The sequence below is a fragment of the Seriola dumerili genome, unplaced genomic scaffold, assembly GCF_002260705.1.
Source record: "Seriola dumerili isolate Sdu_G_001 unplaced genomic scaffold, Sdu_1.0 BDQW01000052.1, whole genome shotgun sequence".
Classification (NCBI taxonomy): Eukaryota; Metazoa; Chordata; class Actinopteri; order Carangiformes; family Carangidae; genus Seriola; species Seriola dumerili.
In genome coordinates, this window is record NW_019174307.1 from 4,174,251 (window position 1) to 4,199,610 (window position 25,360).

Consider the following 25,360-nt stretch of genomic DNA (forward strand, 5'->3'; position numbering starts at 1 on the left):
TGCCGTGTCACCACCCTGGGCATTGTGGCTGGAAGTAATTAGACAAGCCTGACATTACACACTCTATTGATTCATTGAGCTGCACATTTAAACATGACTTAGTATGCACTGGGTGTATGGTAATACTGGAGTCTGTGATTGCATGTAAACAATTTTCTGCTAAGGTTCACCACCGTGGTTTTACCACAGCTGGAGTGAAATACCTAAACGCACCAGTACTTTCCACACCTTAAAAGTAATAATTTTGCATGTTTTAGTCCATTTAGTACTTTAATGTATTCTTCCTGTCTTGCGGACAGCTGTTGGTTTCCACTCCATATTAAAATCTATTGGCAGACGCTTTAAACTTGGCTGAGTGCTGTACTCCATCACCGCAAGCATCAAGTCTTTTCAATCAGCACTTAAATTGCATTAGCATGCAACATCAAGGTAAGACTTTGATGTTCACTGTGACAGATAAAACAAATGGAGAAACTTCCAAAAGTCTGTAAACTGATTATCAGACTTTTCTGAAACAAGGATGGAAGAAAGAATACATTAAAAAATCTGAAAATCTACAACATGTATTTAAAAAACTGCAGGAAAGTAAAACTTTCATAATTAGTAGTTAAGGAGATAAAAAAATTGCAAGAACACTGGTGTGGTCCTTTAAGGTTCTCTACACGCAGCACGGGGAGACATGTTGTGAAATTGATTTAGGAGGTTATATAAAGCATGTAATAAACTGAAGGATCTTTGAGTTTATCGGTGGACTTCAGCAGTTTCACTAACGATGATGGCATCATCCAACAATTTCAGATACTGTGAATATCTGACCATTATACTGTGAATGCAGACATTTTTGTTAATAGTTTCTTGTCTATATATACCTGTGAAAACATGTCAAGGTAGGAAAGCACAGGTGTAAATAGGCAAGATTTTATCTGGCACCCCCCTTGCATCGCAGTCAGTTTCACTACCAGTGTTCATACACTCACACAGAAACTGCACAGCTTTGTCTCCCAAGATTTTCTTTCCTTTTAAATAGAAAATAGCCCACAAAATAAAAACCGTATTAGAAACAAGTGACATAAAATAAATTATAAATACAATATAAATAAGGCATTGCAAAAAATAAGATATTAAAGAAACCAGTGAAGACATTAAAAATTATTGCACAAACAAAAAATATTAACTGCAAATGTAATATGCATAATGTAGCTGCATAATGTGTTCTACAGCACACATGGGCAAGTTTTGTCTGGTGCTCACAATCCGCTAGTGTCTCGCTTTCATATTGAGTCGATCCAGCCGTCTGTGTTTATGTCTGCCAAGGGGAAAGGTCTGCACAGTTTCCCTACCCAAGTGATTAGGTGATTACATGGTTACATTTTTGTCTCCATTTGGTAGGTGAATCTAGTACTGACACAGATTTACTAAACTCAGTGAAAACTGTATTCAGCTGTATTCACAGTGTGTCTATATGTATTTTATATATCAGATATGTTTGAATTTTATAATTATGTGTGTGTTTAGAACTTTTTATTTAGGGTTGGGGTGGAAAAATTTGGAGATTTCACCTAGAAATGCCTCTACTACAATCTCTCTAGTTTTGCTCTGCATCACTATATCAATATCAGTTTTGAGACATGTAATGTTCAGATGTTGTAGTATGGTATAGTAGAGGTTTTGGTCTGGCTCTGCATAATTACAAAGGGATTTTCACTCTGAAAGTGTCATTTTTGTTAGGCGAAAATAAAAGTATTCATTTATGCTGTGCGCCATCTTCATTTACTCATAGCCAGTAACATCTAGGCTGATACTTACACCTCTTGATGAATCTCACGAGTGTTACCTTTCTTTTGACAGATTAAGAAGATTGCAGATTATACATGTAGAGATCAGCCTAGATGTTACTGGCTAGGAGTAAATGAAGATGGCACGCAGCATAAATGAACAATTTCATTTCAGTTTAGTAACTGTGTGTGAAAAGCAGGGCAAACATGGCTAACCGGATGTCAATAAAAATGTATGACACAGCCAGCAGGTGAAAACAACACCTGAATAGGCATAACATTAATATTTCCAAATTTCCCTGACGAATTTAAGGTGGGAGTGGGAGGTGACGTCAACTCTAGCTATTTATTGATTAGCAAACCACGTTACTCTTGTCCAGAAGTAAGCCAACAAGTTAACACTCTGCTCCAACAACAGGTAACTACCAATGCAACAGACTATCTTAATTTCATCACGTTACTGTACCTCTGTCTTTTCCCTGTTTTTCCTCCTCTCCCTTTCTTCTTTTTCTACCCTGGGCGCCAGAGAGCTTTGGTCATCTTGGACATGATGAAAGATACAACGTCTTATCTGGGGTCATGTCAGATTATTGCCCATCCCCTTCCCACAGAGCAGGTAAAGTGTAACGAGCCTCTCCATTATTTAATAGGCTTTGGTATGTAGTCATGTTGTTGTGTGGGCTTATGTAATATTTCAAAATAATAGTTGTAAATAGTATAAGTAAATAGTAAAAGTTAAACATTTAGATTTTTTTTTTTCTTCCCTCATTTGCGGTGCCACCTATGGATGACAGCGCCCCTAGCATTCGCCTACACTGCGTATGCCACGGGCCGGAGCTATAAATAATAAGATGAATGATGTCTGAATTCCATTTAGCTGCTCCAGTTTCAGGGTCCTGGTACTGTGCATGCTGGCTCACTGTCACACTGTGATGACTTACTGGGACTCTTGAAAAGAGCAGAGCCATTGTTAATGTTTTAGTATCACTTGTACCTGTCTTATTATGACAATTCAAAATGTCTTCTGTGACAAAAAAAAAGGCTTATTCAAGTAAGGCAGGCTTTTCTCAAAAGTAGCTGTCATAGAAAATGTGTTGTTAAACTACAGAGATGTCACTGAAGTGATTCTCTGTTGATGAACTTTACAGTGACTCACTGATTAGCTCTGTCACCTGCAAGTCAGCGGGACTAATATTCATTTTCAGATTGTGTCATTCTGTCTGATTACCCATCAGCTGTGAATGGGAGTGAGAAGGCCCTGTACTGAGTGGTGAGTCACAGTGTGGTTGCCTGTCTACTGCCTACCACACACTAGAAGAGTTTGAAAAGACCTTTTTCAGACTTTTTTGCTCTTTGAAATTTTAAATCATTATCATTTTATATAAACTTTGTAACCCAACACAATAATTGTCATGGTTAGCCCCTGTTAAGCCTTTGTATTTATGATTTCCTCTTTTATTTTGAAATAATTTTCCTTGTGTCCAATTACCCATGCCGTCCTTATGTATTTCTCACAGTCTCGCCTCCATGCTCACTATCAAATGGGTTTGCTGCTTCCTGTTCGGTGCTGGAGACGTTGACAGCGTTCATGTCACTGAACGTCACTATCTGCATGAGCCAAGACTAAAAGCTATTATTAAACATGTTTGATTTTATTGTAACGTCAAGACCAATAAAAGACTGAGTTAAGACAGCTCAGACAATCACCTTCCACCAAACGAGACGTGATAATGGGAGCGTGCCATAACTCTGGCCAAACTCTCATGATTTTATCCCGGCATCGAAAATGAGTCTGTGACAGTAAAATCACTTGAAAAGTCGTTTGGTGTAAAGCTGGCATGAGGCATGCTGCTGTACCTTTCTGGTTGCATGTTGGCATTTGATATGGACACTACAACATATTGACAGCATGCCTTAACGATAACTGCTTGTGGGGTTTGGCGAGTACAGATGCATTAGACATATCACTAAATAAACATGCGATATCTTAACATGAGTACCTGAGAGACATTAGGGTATATAATACAAGAATAGGAGATGAACTAAAGCAAATAAAAAACCATGAAAGTATACAGCAGAGGGGGATTTAAGAGGAAGTGAGGGAACGAAAGATGAGGCACACGGTGGCACAGTTTCAGACAGGACAGTTGTCCCCTTTTTTGAAGAACTGTATTTAATTCAAAAATGTTTTCATGCAGAATAAAGGCAGTCGTGCACAGTCACTTCAAGCCTTTTCCTCTGTGAAAGTATAATGGGAGTAGGTACAGTGTATTCTGGTATCTGAGGGAAATACACATAAGCATTTAATAATGTATATACTGCAGTGACAATAAGCGACAGTTCAGTGTAATTGACAGGGCTTTACAGCAGCACATACAGTAGGAGGAGCGTGTACTTTGGGAACCATACGTTCATGAAAAATGTAAGCGCGCATTAAAAATGATGAGGAATGCGATCACAGGGGCATAATTCATCAATCTACTTAAGATTTGTGCTGTTTCTATTCAGTTAGAGAGATTTCATGCGTAGAGGGAGAAATTAGAACCAAGACACAGTGAAGAACAGTTGAGCTGCTGCTCGGCACAGTGTTGAGTGCTTCATGAGATGGGAGCGGCATATAAACTCAGGCTGATGTGACAGTGGTGAGTGACAGCTGAGGATAGAGGAGAGACCAGAGAGCCGAGGAAACTATAACCTCGTGGTGACAGATATACTGAGAGGTAGGAAGGCACTGTGCACAACTCTCCTGAAACACACACACACACACACACATAGAGACACGTACACAGACACCAAATGTCCTTTCAGCTAAATTAGATATCCCCAGTGGCAGCTTGGCCAGAATGCAGCTTTTCCTCAAAGGGGGAGCAACTGTCCTGATATTTGACCTTTTCTCCTCAGCTGAACCATTTTTGACATTTCAATCTTTCATTCACTAGTCTTTTCTTTTTTTTTTCTTTTCCTGCTTTTTCAGTCGTCTGTGGCGAGGTTTGACACAAACATTTGAAAATAGTTATAATGCTCTTTGCACAATTGCTGTCCAGTTACTATAGACCAAAGTCTGTGGTTTGAGAAACACTCTGCAGAAGCAAATTAGAAATCAGACAACAATATCTTTTGAATTACATTTACTGTCAGGAACCATGTTCTACCAGCTTTAACCTAAAGCAACAATATGAGGAGGAGCTTTAAAGCAATTTAGCCACCAGCTGCAGTGCTTTACTTCTGCAGTCCCTGGAGAGATAGACACAATAAAACAATACAATACAATCCATACAGAATATAATGTAATATAGAAGTGAAGTTACTCCCATGTTCAAGTTATAATGTTTCATAAAGACATCTACAAATGTAAACCTAAACATACAGGTATTTATAAAATCAAATTTAAATCTATTTTTTGAGTTCTCAGTTTATCAGGAGGAGCTTTCAATTATTTAATGGTCTGGAAAGAAAAGGCAGAACTTGACCTTTAAGCTTGGTACATTTGCTCAGAGCAGAGCTGAACAAAGCTCTTGAACAGTGGAGAAGCAGCTTGTGAGTTATTTTAAACACCAGAGAGAAATCTGATAAAAAATGAAGCTGTCAAACTTCAAGTATATAACAGTGGCAACATTGCCCTGCTTTTCTATCCAGCTTTTAGAGCCTGAATCTTAAAGAATGAGGTTGGGGCATCATTTCTCTTGATAACTGGTAACAGTCCATTCATCAAGTTAATTGCTGAGATCTGGGAAAGCTTGTTCCTGTAGAGCACTAAAGTAATACCTGTATTAGATTTTCTTTCTTAACTTAATGTAGAATTTAGATTATAGGCCGGTTTTATTTCATACTTACTGCTGTAACCAAACGTTTCCTGACAGTGTCTGACACATGAGCATAAACTAACATGTCATCTGCATATGTAAAGATCTCCAGGTAGATGGAAGATGTACACATTGAAAAACAGAGGCCTGAAAAGGCCATCTCAGGCTTCTGCTGATGAGGTCATTATTTATCCAAACACCAGCACAGTCTGTGCAGTATAATTTTATCCCCTTGAGAGTAATAATACTATTTATATTAAGACTACTTAGTTCAAAGTACAGGCTGACTGACAATCAAAGGCCTTACACAAGTCAAGAAACTATGCTCCTTTACCCAAATTAGGCTTTTCCAAACCTGGAATGACGTAGTTGGCTCAGGCCATGGATGGAATACTACAGGGGCTTAACGGGCACAGGCCCAGGGGCCGGCAGGGTCAGGGCCAGAGCATCAGTTTTAAGTAATTGGTACATTTCTTCTTGGGAAATCAATTGACTGAAAAAATAGCTTCAAAGACACATGGAACCACCACAAAGAAACACAACACAACAACTATGAGAGACAACACAACCACAAAGAGATGTCTCTTGTGTCAGTGGCTCTTGCTCTTATGCTGGAGGGATGGAGGGGCCTTTTACAAGTCTGTACCCAGATGTCCGTTATCTCATAATCTGTCCATGGCTCAGAGCCGAAGCTGTGTGAAAGTTTCAAAAGCAGCAGTTGGTGCTTCTCAGGAGCGCAGAGACAATGCTGCTCATGAGACTGGAACAACCTGCAAAGGTTGAGATTCCTCTCCAAGGTAGCTATTACTGGTGAGGAGAGTTATGAGCTCTAGCTGGTAAATGATAACCACACATTTCAGAATGAGGGTTTTATTGTTTTCAGTCAAGTAGGGGGTAGATGATTTTATGTAATTATTCAATTGTGCTAATTGATGCCAGTAGCTAACTCAAGTTGTACCGCCGATTGTGAAAACCTGTGTTGCCAGATGTCTTTTTCAGTGAGTGCAAAGATAATATTTGCGCATGAACAAGAGATCTCTGTTTATGCAAAAGTGCAGCTTTTGTTCTTGATACCGGGTCTTTGTTTCCCTCTCACCCCTCTATATTTTCTCCCTCTCTCTCTCTTTCTCTGTTGTCTCTCACTCATCACAGTCAGCTGTTGGAAGACATTATATAGACCTCCAGATAGAAACAAACAAATCTAAACTGGTCATTTGAGGCTTTTAGGGAACATATTACAATCCCATTTTAGGCATTTAATGTTCTTATCGCATTAAAACTAACAAAGAGGATGGGATTGCAATTGGAGCTAATACATGTGAATGTAAATCTGTTGGCATTTGTGTTTGGATGCCTCTCTCTCCCCCTTTGTGTGTGTGTGTGTGTGTGTGTGTGTGTGTGTGTGTGTGTGTGTGTGTGTGTGTGTGTGTGTGTGTGTGTGTGTGTGTGTGTGTGTGTATCCTACTCACTCGACTGTGTCCTCCCAGCTACACCAGTGTTTCTGATCGAGCTCTTGCATGTCCAGTTTGAATTTGGCCAGGCAGAACTCCTCGATTGCGTATTCGTAGTGGGGTCCGCATCCCAGCGCCGACACACACTGAGACGCTGCAGAGACAAGGGGGAGGAAAGAGAAAGTGAATGAGGGGCAAGAGAGGACAAGAAGAGAAGAAAGAGAAAAGGGGGAGAGAGAGGAGAGCAAAGAGCAGAGTCAGTGTCGGTGAGTAGGTTTTTCTAATCATTTTAAAATTGGTAAACAGTAGGGCAGGATATGAAAACCTGAGGACGTGCACCTTTTTTTATTTTATAGTTAAAGTTTTTGTTATTTCAAACATGGCACAGAACATGGTACAAAACAGCTAACGAAGTATAAGATGGAGAAAAATAAATCAATCAATGATTAAATCAATAAATAAATCAGATCAGACAGTGTACTGGCAAATAAGTAAAGACACAAGTTTTCCTGAACACAGGGGAATCAGTAAGTAAGTATACCAAATAAGTGCTTATATATAGTGTGTAGTGTGAAAATAAATACACCAGTTAATTTGGTCATAGCTTAGTATTGTCTCACATTAAAGCTTCTAATTATAAAGCATTAACTTATATTCACACCCACCACCATCCACCCCTTTAATGGCAGGGTTGGCTCTTATTGCTACTGCCAAAGGTTCCAAGGCTATTGTAAATAAGAGTCGGGTTCCTCTGGAAAGACTGAAAAATGAAGAGTTGACTCCATTTGTCATAACTGCAGCTTTGGGGCTGTTATACATTAGCTTAATCCATTTGACTTGCCCCATTTTTAGTTCCATTATCATCTTGCGTAAGTGTGTGTGTGTGTGTGTGTGTGTGTGTGTGTCCGTCCATGTGTGTGTGTGCATGTGCGCATGTGCGCATGTGTGCAGTACACAGCCAGTGAGTGAAGCCCACTATGAGCACAAAAAAGTACTTAGGAATGAAAGTGACCGTAAAGGTTGATGTCTCTTTTTGGGTCACTGCAAACTAAGATGTTTCCCCATCTGTTGGACATAACACTGAAACGCCATCTGCTATCACACTGTTAGCTATTTCATTACCTTACAAGATCCCCAAAACCACACACACACACACACACACACACACACTGAACAGAAGTATTTACAGTGAATTATTTTGGGATATTTTCTAGTTGTGTCTGTGAGCAGAAGAGCGCTTTAGTTGTTAAAAAGGACGCTTTGGACCATTATCTCTGGGACTGTGTGCGCTGATAATGAGACAAGGTCAAAAGACCTCCTTGTGCTTCGCCTCATTGAACAGATTTAGTTTTTACTTCAAGGTCTGCTACTGCACTGAAGCTTTAGTGATGTCCCTCACTTGTGAGTCGCTTTAGATAAAAGTAAATAAATAAAATAACAAAATGCATGTCTAATGCAGCTAACAGAGGATAAGATAAAATGACACTTTGATGTCTCATGGAGATAAAACCACAGCATTCAACTGATAATAATGTTCAATAACTACTACAGAGATTCTAGCATGCGTTCCATCTTTTCATATAACTCTCGGCAAGAGAGCAAATAAGTGTAGTTTCCAAAATGGCAAATTAAACTTTTAAATTATTACAGTCAGCAGCTTTAACCTGTTTCCAGACATCCCCATTTTTCTGCTCAAGCTCAAAAATAATGTACCCAAAAGAAAAAGGTTCCTGTTCTTCAACCCTTTTAATCACACTCATAACTCTGGTCTCAATCAGTCAAGCAATTATGAACGAAACTCAGGTTTTTGGACTTTTTCTCCACAACAACATGTCTGTTGGACTAAAATGTGGTTGCATTTTGTTCACTGGAATCTCCTGGTGAAATGTAATGTGGTAAGGAGCGACTTTTCAGTTGCATGTGCTAACCTGCTGCTAACATGTGGCAGTGATAACATGGGGATCCTGCAGTAATGTGGACATAACACATAAAACAAAGGCATAAGTTCATATCATCACAACATGCTTTTGCTGAAAGTAATTAACCAATACTGAGTTATTGTGACACAGATCTCATACTAATATACTCATCACTAGACAGTCAATCCTCTCACGCAGTCTTCCTTATCCTTCTCATCCTGATTCCCTGCAGCCTCCACTCATTTTCAACACCTTCTTTCACCTTTTATCAGGTTTATTCTTCTTTCATTCCCACAGGACTCGTCTCACTCTCGTTTTACATTGTAACCTCCTGTTTCTCCTCCCTCTTGTCTCAGAGAATCTATATATGCATCTCTATTTAGCCCCCATTTGCCAGCTTCCCCCCACCTCCCTACTCAACCTGTTTCTGCACCATGACAGTTTTGTGTGGACGGTCTAGTGTGTCTCTTTGAGTATTTCCTTCCTATTCAGAATCATTAATATCAACAGTATCATGTGATGACAAATTCCTGCATCTACGAGTATGCGTGTGTGAAATGGTGCAGAGCGAAGTTGTGATAGAAACAGAGATGCATGGGACGATCGAGTCATTGTGTCATTAAGAAGACGTGGCGGGGAAAAAAAAAATCTGAAATGGGTGATCAAAAATAAACACAAATAGCTTGTTTACATTGCTACAAAGAATCTGCCTCCTGCTGTGATCAAATCAAAGACTGAGATCAGGATCGAGTGTGTGTTTACGAGAGAGAGACACGGACATAAAGGAAGGAGCAGAAACGATAGACGGGGGGGGGGGTTTGCATATTTTTCTGCAAATCAGATTTTTGTCGTGTCCGCAGTCTCTTTTGGAACACTGAGTCTTCCAAACTAAACAACAAAACAAACAAAACATCACTTTCCAAAGTGACCCACTGGAGCGTTTTATGATCTTGGCGACCCTTTTGGCGGGTCAGCCTTGTTATTCAGTGGCTTTCAATGATCTGCCACCCCTTTGGTTTAAGTTGGGTTCAGTTTAGGCAGCCGCTTTTTAGCTAATGCTGCTTCTAACGACAGTTGTCATTATCCACATGGCCACGGGAGGTTGAATATAATGAAAACATAAACACAACCTTGCTGCTAGAAAAGAACATTAATATTGGATGATTCTGTGAAAACATTCAAAGACATTTTTAAAATCTCTTTTTCATAATATCTGCGCATGGCACCAGTACAACTAAAGGAATAGCTGGGGTTATTTGATGTGGGGTTGTGTGACGTGTGTTATACAGAGCCAGTGTATTACAGTGTGCAGCGTATGTTTGCTCATGTGTAGGAATACAGTTCACAAACTGTAGTGTCAAAGGAAAGTTAAAGATCCACCTCAACTGATATTAGCTTTTTCGGGTGGGCATTTTTTTTTTAAAGTGACTAAAAAACTTTTTTGTGCTCTTGCTGCCTGTCCAAACTGGGAGTGTGCTGATCTGAATCTACTGCAGGTAATACACTAACTATAGATAAGTACCTCACACATTCCTGTGTCACATAAGCGGAACTATCACTTTAAGGGTTAGGGTTATAAAGCTAAAACTTGGTAAAGGTTAATAAGAGAAGTTGTGACCATTGACAATAAGTTGTGTATTTGAGATTAAAATCAACACAACTCCTCTGGATACTGGGATGCGTAAATGTAAGGTACTGGAAATGTTTGAACTAACAGTTTTTCTGGTGAGGACAGTTTCATTTGTAAATATCTTTATAAGTTTATTCGTCTCAACCTGATCAGACCAGAAAATGCTTTAATGTGTCATTCAACGGCGCAGTTACACAATACAATGTATTTTCTATCTATTTCACTACTGGTTCCACCGATGAAAGTAACCGGTCAGTAGTTCTGGTTTGTGATGCTAGGTGTGTTTTTGACCCGTCTCGGTTTGAGACTGCTGCTTTGATGTTACTGTAATAGAGACGGCCACATCATCGAACCCAATCAGTCATTCCTGACAATACAACCATGTTGGAAACACACTGATGTTCTCATCTTGAACAAACCAAACTAAGCTTTTTGACTACAAATTTGCTTAAATATTAATTAGAAATGCATAAATTAGGTCTGACCACTTGCCTGCTGCTGTTTACTCTAAGATAGGAAACCACGTAACTGTTTTAGTTAGCGGTTTTTAAAATAACCTTGTAATGTTTCAATGTGCAGCAGTCGTTACAAACATTCTCTACAGTATAATGATGTTCAGAGAGTGAATGTAAAGAAAAGTAAAAAATAAAAATAACCTAAATCCCTGGTGGCTGCAGAGCCCTCAAGCTGCATGTTCACATAATAAATCCATTCAACGTGAGAGGGCTAATTGAACCGTGCTAATGATGGCTCCATTGCATGCATGTTTATTTGTCAGAAAGCCTGAAGGATGCAAGGTATTACATAATGGTGACAACAGTCACTACAATCAATGTATCAGTTCTGCACCAGGAATACAGAAGAGTGGGTGATAGTGATTTTCTTTCACCTTTTTTTTATCATTTTATCTTTCAGGCAGCAGCAGCAGCAGCATCATAGCAAAAAGCCTATCATCAGGTTGTCTACAAACAAAAATAAATTCAATAAGTGTAACAGAAAATATCTGTGGCTCCTGGTTGTGTGGCGCCTGCATTTTTTTATCTGCTCGTAGTCGAATGGAAGAACAAATTTATGTTACAAAAACACCTGTTTCCCTGATCTTTCATCCTGTAACATCACAAAATGTCACAGTGAAATATCCCCAACAGACAATGTTTTTTTTTTATCTTCAACATGAATCGCCTTGTCCCATCAATAACATGTCTCTTCTTGTCATATTAATCTTATGTTCCAGACACCAGTGAGGCCGTGAATGATGAATCCAGAGGAATGATGATGAGTGACTGAACATTTTCCCATTTTCTCCTGCAACTGTGCATCGATCTGGAGCTGAAACTAAAACTAATGCCGCGTCTCACAAGGTCTCTTCCATTTTTGTCCTTGAGTTTTTTTTTTGTTGGGAAGTTTGTCTTTGTTGTGTCGGGAACATGCTGTGCATTTCTTTAAAGCCCACTGAGACATTGTATGTGATGCTGGGCTTGTGCAATGGGCGATGAACTTGACTCATCTTGACCTGACTCGACCCATGTGTTACTGCAGCTGCTGTAAATGCAAGCAAGCTCATAGTCAACTTGTCTGGATCAATGATACATTAAATCTTACAATGTGTCCTTGCAGTCAATGTGTGCCAGGGGATGAGGAGAAGTAACAATTGAAAAAAAGTGTTCCGCGAGGAAAGGAAGATAAGGAGGCAAAGCAAAGCGTCCTCCCCATATGTCACCTCCGGACAATCAGCAAAATAGATCCACCTGTGCGCAGCTCATCCTCGTCGAGGCGCAACACCTGGAGGCAGAGAGAGAGAGCAGCACCACCAGACAACCACTCAGGTCGTAACACATACTTATTCTTGGAAGTAGTTAGTGGGTGACCTTCAACCTTGCACATGCTGCCTCCTCTCTCCTCTCTGTGGGGGCCTCTCCCAGAATGCACCGCTCCCCGTGCACGAGCCCACCCGGCAGCCAGCTTCAGGGGGCTGTGTGATTATGTATATGTGTGTGTGTGTGTTTGATGGAATTGGACTATCGATCTATTTATAGGATGTTTTGCTCTCTAATCACCATCATAAGAAACTAAACTCAGACAGGAACTAATATAAGAACCCTGCAGCAAAACAAAGGGAGCTGCGTATTAGGAGCTCATTACTGGATGAATTTCCCCATATTTGCATTTTTTTCATTTGTGCTGACAGAAAAAATAAGTCGGATGGATGAAAGAGGCAGTTACCGTGTCTTTGCATTTAGTGTCTATATGCATCCTGTGTTTGTTTATAGTGTTAGAGCTGCACAGCTGTGATGAGAATTACCTGATGCTCAGGGTCATGAAGTAGTAAACTCTAGGTGAATACAAGGTGCTTTAGAAGTTAAACTGGTCAGCTGTAGACAAAGGGAAGCCTCTGGGTTTTACTTCAGGACAATGAATGGCCTTGGAGGCTAAGCCAGCATATCACACAATGAATATACAACGTGCATATTAAAGATGTAGGGAACGACAGCCTTTTTAAAATGGAGGGTATTGATTTTGTGGAGCTGTCTATCATGAGATGATCATCTAATTTAAATGACTTCAGAGAGAGACTTATTGGATTTTTTAAATTCAGTGCTTTGGTGTATCCAGGTCTTAATGAGTTTTGAAAACTGGTTCACCCCTGTCATTGTTGCTGGTGTTATTGTGTATATTTTTAATATTGAAATTATTACTGTGACTGTTAACGTCTTTTCCACTTAGTCTCCTTACTGTATATTTATCATGTGATGTTGGATTAGCCTCTTAGACCTTTAAAGGTGTAATGCGTAAGATCATGCTACTTGATCCATCTCCATAGGGGGCTGCCCCCTATGGAGATGGATCAAGTAACATTCACCTCTTCGCCCCTGTCCAGTTAATCCTGTTGTTGTTTTCCCCATGTTCCTTATAATTTATTATTTATATGTGCATTTATTGTTGATAGTTAAAATTGTTGATAGCACTGAAACAAATGATGAGTACTTTTAATACAAACAGTATGTTTTTATTTACCTATAAAAATATGAAGGCAAGCGGATACTGCATGACACATGGGTGTCAGGCTACAGCAGCATGAGGAAGGGATGATGACATCATCACAAAGGCAGGATCAGAAAATAAGGTTTATTGCCAGCTAGGTTTTTACTTACAAGATATTTGGCTTGGTGTTTGGTGCAGTATCCAATAAACATATTAACAGGAAATAACAATAAAAAGGTAAAATACTGCAACAGTCAAAAAGATAAATATACATAAATACACATATTCAAAAAATAAAACTATGAAAAAAACTTTATGCAAAAGTGTTGACAAAACTCCTGCGGCAGGATGCACAAAAGATCACAGTATAGACAATATCTGTTCTGTGCAGGGATAATATTCCAAGGTGTTACTGTAATGTGGTTGTTGATGATTGATGAGGCCAGACACAAAAGAAAAGGCAGGTGCTGGTCCATCACTGGGGACGACTCGACTGGAATTCTGGTCCTGATACAGACAAACATGATACAGGACAATTAGTTTAGATCATACACGTTCATTATAGTTATATTCAAACATGTTAGGTCTGTTGAGTGTGTATAGTAAATAGTAAGGATAGATATGAATATGCAAAAATAAATACAGTATTAGGCAGTGGATCCTGAACCCACTGGTTCTGGATCAAACAGTCTCTTTGTCTTACTTGTAAAAGAAAAGTTACTGACGCATCTAGCTGGACAGCAGCCACAGGAACAGGCTGAATTCTGCTAAATCGCTCAAACGTCTGTCAACATCATCAATCATACATTTATGCCACTTAAAGAGTTTGTCAGTACGGTTTGTCATTTGCACTGATGATACTTTTCGCTACAGACATTAGATGTTACTCACCAGTCTAAAAGAAAAGTTGCAGCTCTGCATCAAACCACATCTCTTTACCCAGAGCTGTCTCCAGCGGTGGGAAGTCACACCAGGATTCACCCGGGATTTTCTTCTTGTCTTTGCCGTTGAATGTGGTTTCTTGTCAGAGTGGTCCTTTGGGATAGAGATAAAGATCGCTTTCTATGCACTTCAGCCATTTCTGTGTTTTCTGTGATGCAAGTCAGGAGCTTTTTTTATTTTGTTTTTTTTGTCGTGAACTGTAGTGTAACTTCAAGCTCTGGATGAAGTTGTTCTTCTTCGTGGGAGTGAGGGCAGACTAGACGCTACACTGACTCACACAGCATCTAGTGTCATATAGTGGTGTTACACCACAGTGCAGCACGTGGCTAGTTGGTTAGCATACTCATTTCAGTAGATATCTCTGAAATACAATAGATGGAGGCATTGGTCATGACATCATCATTGTGGCTCCTTCACATACTATTGATAGTGTTAGTTCATTTTTTGAACATCTTAAACTAAAATTCTGACCAGATCTTACACATTGCACCTTTAATTGTCTATGAAAGGAATCACATCATTCCACTCTGGGTTAGTCCTCTTTCTAGTCACACCATGAGGAAGACACAATGTGGGGCTGAAACCTGTTAGTGTTTTCATTTTTTTTTTTTTTTTTTAACTTAGATATGTCTGAACCAATAAAAGCTTTTAACTAGATCCTTGGCTCAGCGCGTGTGCCTGAAGTAAGCCCAGAGGCTCCCCTTTGTCTACACAGCTATGACTCCAGACCTACTTTTAAAGCCTTTACTACATTGCCCTCTTGAATGCCTCAAAACTGTATTTGCATATTTATCATTTAGGCACATGAAGGTCCATATATCCACACATTTTAAAGTCTTATTTGACAGCTGTTGATGTACTAGGAATCATATCTGGAGCAGTGACTAAAAACACACTGAAATGCTCTGAAGTGAACACAAACAAGTGCGATATGTGACAAGCTCAAGTTTTTACACAAGGAATTAGTATGGAATGAAAGCAAATAGGTTAAGATGAAAGATCAATGACAGGTTCAGCTACTACATGAGTATTTAAAGTGACTACTGAGAGAGGAATGCAGCAGGCGTGCAGCAGATGACGAGATTCAAGGCAGATGAAATGAAGGTCTAAATATAGATGAGGCAGGGGAAATGGATGACACTTCACAGCGCGTTTTGACTCGGTGGAATTCTTCAACTCAATCTTTCATTTTTTGCATTTTGAAACACTCACTCTCAATTACTACATGCAAATGGCGCCTTGGGAAAGTTGAACAAGTTCTTTTAACATTTTTACTGAAAGTTTTTTTCTCATGCAAAATGAGAAATTTTTCAATATAGGACGGTGTAACTTTCTGTCACAGCTCAATGTGTTTCAAGAAGTTAATGCAAACACACATGAATTTGAAATTTGAAGCCTAGAAGACCACCATCAGAAAAGTGGACCAATAAAGATGACTTTATTGGGGTTTTTTTTTTAAACTAAAGTTCTTTTTTTCAGCAGTTCTGGGCAAAATATGGAAGTTTCAGACACAGCTGGAACTACAGTCTGATTTTAGGTGCATTATGTATTTGCAATGGAAATAGTTCAATTACAAACCAGATTATAAATGTTACAAAACAGAAACCAACGGCAATGACACATAAGCGGATTTGTTATCTGTCTTGAGCCGTTCTGTGAAGTCTGAAGTTGTTTTTCTCATGAATTTCTAGCATGTTCCTGGGCAGAATCCCACAGTAAGACAAAGCAGCAGGGGTTGGCAGAGTGAACAAGCTCCTGAGAGAAAAATGCAAATTTTAGTGTACTGCTTGATGATGACTTGATGAAGCAGATTGGGGGTGTTGTGAAAAGTTTCAGTTGTGGCTTCTGCAGCAGACACTTTGGTCCTCTGTGAGTAAAAGAAAGCACATTCAGGAGAGTTGAGAAAAGATTTACAAAGGAGGGAAAATTTCTTCCCCTGTAGTGCTGAATAATGAATTATTTCCTCCCATCTTATCTCCATCATGTAAATTTAGTCGTTGACAACCCTGTCACTTTCACTCCAAATCACATTCAAATCCTATATTATTATTTCCCCTCATGATGATTAGAGCCTCCACCACCCAGAACTTAAGAACTTAAGCAGGTCTAATAAGACAGGCCACATGGTAAATATGTCATATAATTATACTGAGGCTTCCACAATGAACCTCAGCCCCTGTGATAATTTAGAAATAAGCCTATACATATATAACTGCAGCAAATATGATGAGTGTCAGATGCTAGTGGCATCTAATTCCTCCTGACCGCCTCCCACTCCCAAGGCTTAAATTTCCAGCTCCATCCTGTTTCCCAACAACACAGTGTAACAATACTCCCACCGGAGGTGTGTTATCAAAATCTCTTCCCAAAGCAAATGTCACTGGTCTCTGTTGGAGGGGTAACGTTTCTGTGTTTTGGATGGTAATCCCTCTACAATACAGAAGTTTTAGCACCTGTTGAATTTTCAGACATATGGTGAGGATTTGACACTATAATTCTTTGGGGGTGTTGGTTGCGAAGGTTTTGGGACTTCTTGGCTTTCAGTTTGGCTTTCAGGCATGATGGTATGTTTCTGATAAAACGCTTGTGTGATTGCAGATTGTTTTTGTTTTACAACACAGTTTTAAAATTACATTATGGTAGTATTAGTAGTAGAATTATAGTACATAGTGTGTACATATAGCCTCAGTGGAAAGACTCAGTTCTTCATTTGAAGACTTACAGCTGCAGCTACTGAAGCAATTTGCACCAGAGTCATTACAAAGACAACAGGCAAGGCTGGCTGTCGACAGTTACTCTGTTCAATTTAAACAGAGCAACTGTTTCATCGCGGTTAGCAATTTTTCATTACTATGACAATAAACCATCACATACCTCTGTGTTTATTGAAGACACACAGCAAGTTTACATCATATCTGTTTTCTTCAGAATACAAAAGAGGAGAGTCTCGAAGAGTTGTTACTCTCAAACAACGGGAGGTCTGATGTTCTGTTTTGTTTCTTTAAAATCTTCATTTAAAGAGCTGACTGAACTCAAGACCAACAACTCATGTTTATAAGTTCTAAAGTCATCTGAAAATGAAAGCTATTAAAAACTACATTTTTATTTAACTTAACTCTAAATTGACATGTTACCACTGAAGATTGTCTGCAGGGGTCCCATATGAAAACATGCTTGACATATTGTTAAGAGCTCTCCTCGGACTCAATGTGGCCATGTTATAACATTGTCAGACTCATGATGGTTAAAATAAGTCAGATAAATTGATACAGAGGACCCAGAGCATGCCTTTTTTTAATCCACGCAATCTTCTTCATCTTTGTCAAAAACTTCTCACCTCCATTACCCACAATGCAACTCATTTTTGTGTGTTATACTAGCACTGGCTAATATAGCTTTGAGCTGTTAGCCTCAAGCAGAGATGAGGAGCGGGTTACAGAGGTCTGGTAAGCTCACTTCTTTCTAACTCCACACCCTCAGAGTTTTATACTTTTCAGAGTTGTAGTCTTCAGACCCAAGTGACAAGTGACTCAAGTGACATCACTTGAGGTAGTTTATCAGACTTCACACAGCTCCCTCTGGAGTCACAAAAGACTTTATACATTTTACATCTGTAATAGCACACCCCAAGAGCTGCAGAGCCAGACTTTCAAGTGTAAAGTCGGTCCATCTGACTGCTTGTGTTCTGTGCCCTGGCTTAATTGTATAACAGGCAGAAATGATGGTTGGCTATGACTATGAAAATAAAACCCAAGAGGTTAATAAACCTAACTTAAAATGGAACTAAAAAAAGCAGTAACTGCTCCAAAGAGCCACTAAACTGCCTCATAAATAATAAACTCTCTCTGTGCAAGCTCTGCAGCAGCTGTGCTGGCATCAGATTCACTGAGAGACAGTGGAGTCCGTGTCAGAGCAGTGGCAGCCCGTTGACTCATGGGTGATAAAAGTCTCTTGAAATTGTTCACACATCGCAGCTTATGACTCCTTCCAGTTTGAAATTGACAACCAGCTAACAGAGGCAGGCAGATGTTTTCTGTCAAAGGCTAAGACTAATTAGGCAGCCAGATCTGATCTTTGCAAATTATCAGCATCCTACTCTCTGCTGCTGTTCTCGCTCCCTCTCTCTCTCATTGTCATTTTCTCACAGAGAAGGAAATCTTTATCTTTGGCCTTTGATCTAGATTGTGACCACAGCTAGCCAATTTATCTATCATCCATTCTAACATCAAAACACCCTCTTCCTTGACTTTTAAACACTTTTTACTCATGAATCATCTTAATTTATAAAGTATTAGAAAGGAAATAGAAAAGGAGAGGTCTGTCTCTTCCCACCTCTCTGACAACTCAATTTAGATTCTGTAGAGTTACACAGGTTTCCTGCATATTTTAAAAACCCACACAGTTCAGCTCTTCCAGTACAAACTTGGTCTATTTGATGTTCATGCTCTCAAAAGTCTGACTGACTCTTTCTGGCACCTTGGATGATTTAACTTTGCCATCATAGTCTTTCCATTTGGTATACCAGAAAATCAGGGCTCGCTCCCATTTTATGATGGTCATTAAATTCTGCGTGTTTAGAAAAGTGATGCGCTTCGATTTGTATTTATGTGGAGCAGCAGTTTTCTCTTTGAAGAAGAGACAGGAATCAATCAAACTTATGTTACTGTCTTTGTTCCTTTCTTTTAGGTTTGGAAAATTACATCTTGGTGGTTTTGAGTGTTTTCTGATCTGCCACCTATAAGTATAATGTATGGTTCATTTTAGGCTATTAAAATTTCTTGGGTTAAGCTAAGGGAAAGATTGTGGCAAAGGTTAAAGTTAAGCAAAGAAAAGAAACTAGTGTCATGATCAAACACTTTGTACACTTAGTCTCTCCTCTTGAGGACATTTAAGACATCAGTCTTTAACATACAGTATGTCATTTTAACCAATGGTCAGTAAATGGGAAATGCAGAAGGTCGTTGCCTTATTTTGCCTTTTTTAGTAACAGTTTTTAAAACAACTAATGAAGTATGACAATAGTTCTATCAATGGACTAATCACTTAAACAGCAATTTGCCAAGTGCTATTGCTGCTGTAGGATCAGTGGTCAAAACCCTGACCCTGTGTGATTCATTTTTTCCCCTGTTCATCCTCTAACACTTTTCCTCTCTACTAATATCTTTTTGTTCTATCTCAGTTTTCACTTGGTTCTCTCAGTTCCCCATCGTCCTCCTCACAACTCCCACAGAGTGTAATGTTGCTTTGAATGTCTATCTCTATTGTGGCATGTTCCCTCAGAATGATGTTCACTTATGCAAGAAGCACAGATATTTTTTTTCCCTCCACTTCTTGCTAAAATGTTCTACAGCTGCCTGCAGTGCAAGCTAACAACAGAACACACAGTGAGAACACAACAAATGTGTTTCTAAAAAAGTATGTTCCGTGAGTGTTTCCACATGATGTAAAGGTGATGCATGATGTGAAACTGTGTGGCCTATTGCAAAAAGTGATGTATTAATCATGATTGGATTTTCCTGCTTTAGGAAACACCTAGGGCAAAAATTTGTTGTCGTGTCCCTGTGTACCGACTACACATGGCAGCTTGCTTATTTCCCCAGACATCAACCAGTACTCCCCCAGGTTTTCTGTGTGTTAATTACCTTGAAGCATTTTTTAGGTATATAAATATATACATATGAGCCAAATAAGAACAAATATAAATAATATCGACATTTTGGGGAAATAAGTTTAAAGGTCCCATATTTTATGATTTAGATTTCCATGTGTTGTTTGATTATACAGCAGGTCTAGGTTTGGTATTAATACTGTAAAAGTATGAAAGCGCTCAGTCCACAGAGAAATGCACACAGCCTGTATTCAGACACTCAGCCTTAAAACGAGCCGTCAGGACTTCTGTAACTTCGTGATGTCACAACAAAGTAGTCACCACTCTTAGCGATGCGTCAACCCCACCCACCCAGACCCACCATTCAACCTTGCAGGATTTGGATTCTGTGAGTGTTTACCTGAAATCTGCTGTATTTCCCTTTGCTCATTCAGAAAACAGTCAGCCAATCAGAGGAGAGATTCACAGCATCCTCTCTTCTGATTGACTCACCAACTTGTTGTTACTAGAGCTCCAGAGAGAAATCTGAGAGGATGTGTAAAACTACACTGAGATGGTTTTTGGTTCTTAAAACCACAAATATATCTTGTTATGGATCAACACTTCAAATAAAACACTTTAAAAGTGTAAAATATGGGATTGTTTTCTGGTGAAGAGTCAGATGGGAAGTCTGATACCACTCTAATATATGTCAGTCAAATGTAAGACTACAGACAGCAGCTTAACACAAAGACTAGAAACAGGGGTAGAGACAGTTACTTTTGGACAGAGCCATACTATCTGTTTCCCCATTTCCAATCTTTGTGCTAAGCTATGCTAAGTGGCTGCTGGCTTTAACTTCACATTTATCTTAGAGAAACATCAGTGGTATCAATCTTCTCATGTAACTTTCCTCCAGAGCCCCGGGGCTCATATATTTTTTTGCCCAGTTGGTAATCCATCCTTTGTATTAATATCCAGGCCAACTTGATCATGATGTATGTTTAAAGAGACTCATACAGTATGTCTAAAAACACCAGTTGCAGCTTCCCCTTTGGACTTGAATCTTTACACAGTGCAAAATAGAGCAACAGCATGAACTGTACAAGAACAATAAACTATGGGTAATTAAATGATTTTGGTCTCAGTGTTCTCTGAACAGGCACGTTGATCTTTTCAACCAGTTTCTGTACTCCTTTCACATAAATTATGGGAAATTGCAAACAACGCAGAAATGTCAAACTAATTTTTTCATCCATTGGTCACAGTGGTGTGGAAATTCAAAATGCCACCCCTCAAAGGCTGTCTCTTCAAATGCTGAGGTTAGTAATTTTACCTTCCAACAGCTGGTTACCAGGTGCTACCTAACAAATAACTACAAACCCAGTGAACTACTGTTCATCACAGATGGATATAAATCAGCTGAAGTAAGTCCCTCTTACTCTGTTGAGCAAGCGGCACATGTCTGATGAATTGGAGCAGAGGAACGCCAGTGGCATTGCATCAGCTGGTGTCATTACATCTTATTACACTTTTACCTCTAGCGCTGTCACTCACGCTCACATACACAGGAATTAATGCTTTCCTCCACCTCTGCTGTCTGCGTGTGTGTGCTCTCTGTCCTAACCAGATAGCTGGAAACCCAGTGGGTGCGTTTCACTTGGAACTAACAACATCCCTGAAAGTATTCATAGAATTAAATATAGAGACAGAGAGAATGATTTCCCTCGAATCATACCTCAAAATTAGCAATTTATCCCCTTAATCTCTCAGCTTTATTGCCCACCACAACACACACACACACACACACACACACACACACAAACACACACACACACACACACACACGTTACTCGAAGCTATATCAATGACACAGCGACCTGAGATGGCTATGAAGCTTAACAAGCCCCTCTCTCCCCCACAGGTACTCTTAGTGTTGTTATTAAAGCCCAGAGCATGCTTCGGTGTAATGTGTCATCGCCTCTTGAAAGGCAGAAAATAAGCCACTGAATTTGAATAAAGCCTGGAGCTACCTGGCTGAGCTCAACATCAGAGGAGATACAAAGAAAGACACACAGCGAGGCTACAAAAAGAGGTTTGCATTCAGCTTGTGCAGTGAAAGTGTTTTCATCATTTTTCATGCAGTGCTTTTAATTTGGGAGCTTTTAATAATGGCTGTGCTTTAGCCTAAAGAGGCTGAATTGCCTTTCTGTCACTACCTCATTATGCAGTCTGACATCCGCTTCATGTTAGCTGTTGTCAGTTCAGTTTGGCTCTAACCAATCATCAGTGACCCTCTGACATCCGTGACACTCAACAATGGGGCAATGTTAGCTAGCACACAGCAAGTTCACAGTGGAAGGCTCGGAATTAGTTCTGCTTCATTACAGGTGAGGGCTGACGAGCTACAAGTTTGAGCAGCAAGTGTTGTTGTGTTCATTCACCTCACACACAAAACAAGTCTCTAGGGCAGCCTTCTTACAGTATTGCAGAAATTAGAAACATCCTGTCTGAAAAAAATGCCAAAAAAACTAGTCCATGTTATCTTGGTACCGCTATACTGGACTACTGTAAGTGACATAAGGCACCAGTCGTATCTATCACTGAACCTGGACTGTCGGCCTGAACACTACTTAAGGCCGAGATGTACTTCCACAGGCTCTGACTTCACGCAGGGAAGGAGAATAAGAGGCACACACAAAGGATGGTTCAACATGATTGTATTCAGAATGTGTGTGTGCGTAGTTTTCTGTCAATAAACAAAGAAATTAAAACAATGTTAGTTACAATGTTGTTCAAATAATGTTGCAAACACAGTACATCATGAAGCACTCCTATCATTTTCTTAACAGGAATATACAACGTACAACTTAAAGTGGTTAGCAAATATAAATAGCACACCTGTAGCTAATGCTTTACTAACAAGTCAAGGTAGGTTTAGAACCTTTTGGACAACTACTGTAATTCCTTATTATCAAAAGTGTTAGCTTCTCTGCATCGACTCCCTGTAAAATGCAGGAAATCAGAATAGAATTTTAAATCCTCCTCTTCACCTTCAAAGCCCTTAATGACCAAGCTCCATCGCATCTTAAAGAGCTCATAGTACCCTATTATCCCAACAGAACAGGTTCCTAGAGTTTCCAATGGGAGGCAGAGCCCTCAAATATCAAGCTGCTCTCTTGTGGAACCAGATCCCACGTTGGGTTCAGGAGGTAGACACACTCTCTGCATTTAACATTAGGCTTCAAACTTTACTCTTTGATAAAGTTTTAGTTAGGGCTGGCTCAGGTGAGCCCTGAACCATCCTTTAGTTATACTGCTATAGGCCTAGACTGCTGGGGGAACTCCCATGATGCACTGAGCAATTCTCTCTCTCTCCCTCCCTCCATTCACACCACTGCATGTCATTAACTTTGTCTCTTTTCTCTCCTCTAGTTTGTGCTTCTCTTCTCTGTCTCTGTCTCTCTGTCTTCATTCTACAGGTATCTCCTGACTCTGGAGCCGCAGGACCCAGATGTGACACTACTACTCCACACTTTAATTTTATTACACTTGACAGTACTTAAATACAACACAGTATATACAGTACAGCGTCATTTTTAATGGACTATTGACATATTATCACCTTATAAAGGCAAATGTGTTTGAAGATATACTGATGCAGAAAGTAACAAAACCAAGTGCTAACCATCTTCTACATGTAGCGGTTGTGTTTTTTGAGTGAAAAGTAAAAAAAAACACATCTCTATGTTATCTCAACTGCCTGCAAAAGCACTGTAGTGAGAGATACCTCAAAAACGCCAACAATTCTGGACATAGCATGAGAGGATGAAAAAAGTGATAACCCAACAGACAAAAGACATCAGCAGAGAAGAAAAGAAAAAGAGCTGGTGACAAAGTGTACTACCGATGTGGCTGCTGCTGCTGCATGTCACCTATAGATCAGAGTGAGAGCCAGTTCAAAGAAAAAGCACACCAGGTGACTAGAATTAGTTTCCACCAGAACTCTATCATGCTTTTTCTTTTATCAACCCAATCTTACCTGTATTTTACCTTGTCTAAATCAGGCAGCAAATACCTGGTACTGGCAAACAACCTGCCCCTTGTAATGTGCTACCCAGTGATGTAACTCCTCTATCAGCGTGCCCACTGCTCCAATGTCAAGGTGTAAATTACAAAGAAGGAACATTAAGTCAGAGCATTACATAACACAATCTGTCTCCCCACAACGGTGACATTCAAGACAGCTTTAATTGTTTAATGAAGTTTGTAAACATCTTTTAAGATAGCAAGATAAGCCATGTGATGGTATTAAAAGCTGGCTCCTTAGGAAGAATTGAAACTAGAGATGCTGGACTTGAAGTATTAAAAGGTAATTGTTGTTTTTGCACGTAGGTTTTTAGGTTGTTTTTTTTTGAGACTTTAGAGTTTCTGGTTTGCTGATTTTGTTACCTTTGGACAGAACTGGTCTTTGTGCTAAGCTAAGCTAACCGGCTGCTGGTTCCATCTACGTACTTAAAGAGTGGTATCAGTCTTATCATCTGATTCTTGGCAAGAATTTTCCCTAAATGCTGAACTATTTCTTTAAAGATGCTTTCTCAGCTTTTTCTGCTGCTGAATGTGATTTCTTGCCAGGAGCGTGTGGTGGTGGGGATGATGGTCACTTGCAAAGAGCTTCAGCTGTAATTGTGTTTACAAGACAAGAAGTTAGAAAACACCCTCTGAGCAGCGCTACTTCTTCATCCTCTCATGTTGGACTGAGGGCAGACTGGATGCTGAAGTGACTGGCTATCCCAAAGTATGAAATGGCGTGGATCGTGGCTAGCTGGTTAGCATGCTAACATCAGTGGAAGAAGTGATAAAAATAGAAGCAAAATAAGAGGTAACATTGCAGTTGCTTCCCACCACTGGAGATCCGCTGAACTCGCGTCTCTTCTAGACTGGTAAGTAAACAGCTGTTAATGCTAATGCAGTGATTGCTAATAACAGGACCTTTAAAGTGGTAAAACAGAAGCAGACTATCCACAAATGCTTTACAGACAACTCAGTAGAGCAAATGACTGTCAGTTTCATGCTGCATGTAGCCACATCATTGTTTCACATCATTCTTTATGTCCTTTTCTATATGAGAGGTGGTGACAAGTGTATCCTCCATAATACAGGTATGACGACAGGGGCAGCAGCTGGGAGTGTGGGTGATATAGAAAGGCAAGATAATCATGTTGACTCTGAAAAAGGCATGTGGAAACATTAATTTCTTTATGTCAAGAA

At 39.6% G+C, this 25,360-nt stretch overlaps 1 protein-coding gene across 1 annotated transcript in view; it reads right to left on the minus strand.

Annotated features, from left to right (window-relative positions):
- The window catches only part of ramp1 (receptor activity modifying protein 1), a 62,626-nt gene that overhangs the window by 15,552 nt on the left and 21,714 nt on the right, over positions 1–25,360 (minus strand). The window contains exon 2 of the mRNA XM_022741071.1: positions 7,048–7,183. Within this exon, the coding sequence (XP_022596792.1) occupies positions 7,048–7,183 (136 nt within the window). The remainder of the gene's footprint in view (positions 1–7,047; positions 7,184–25,360) is intronic.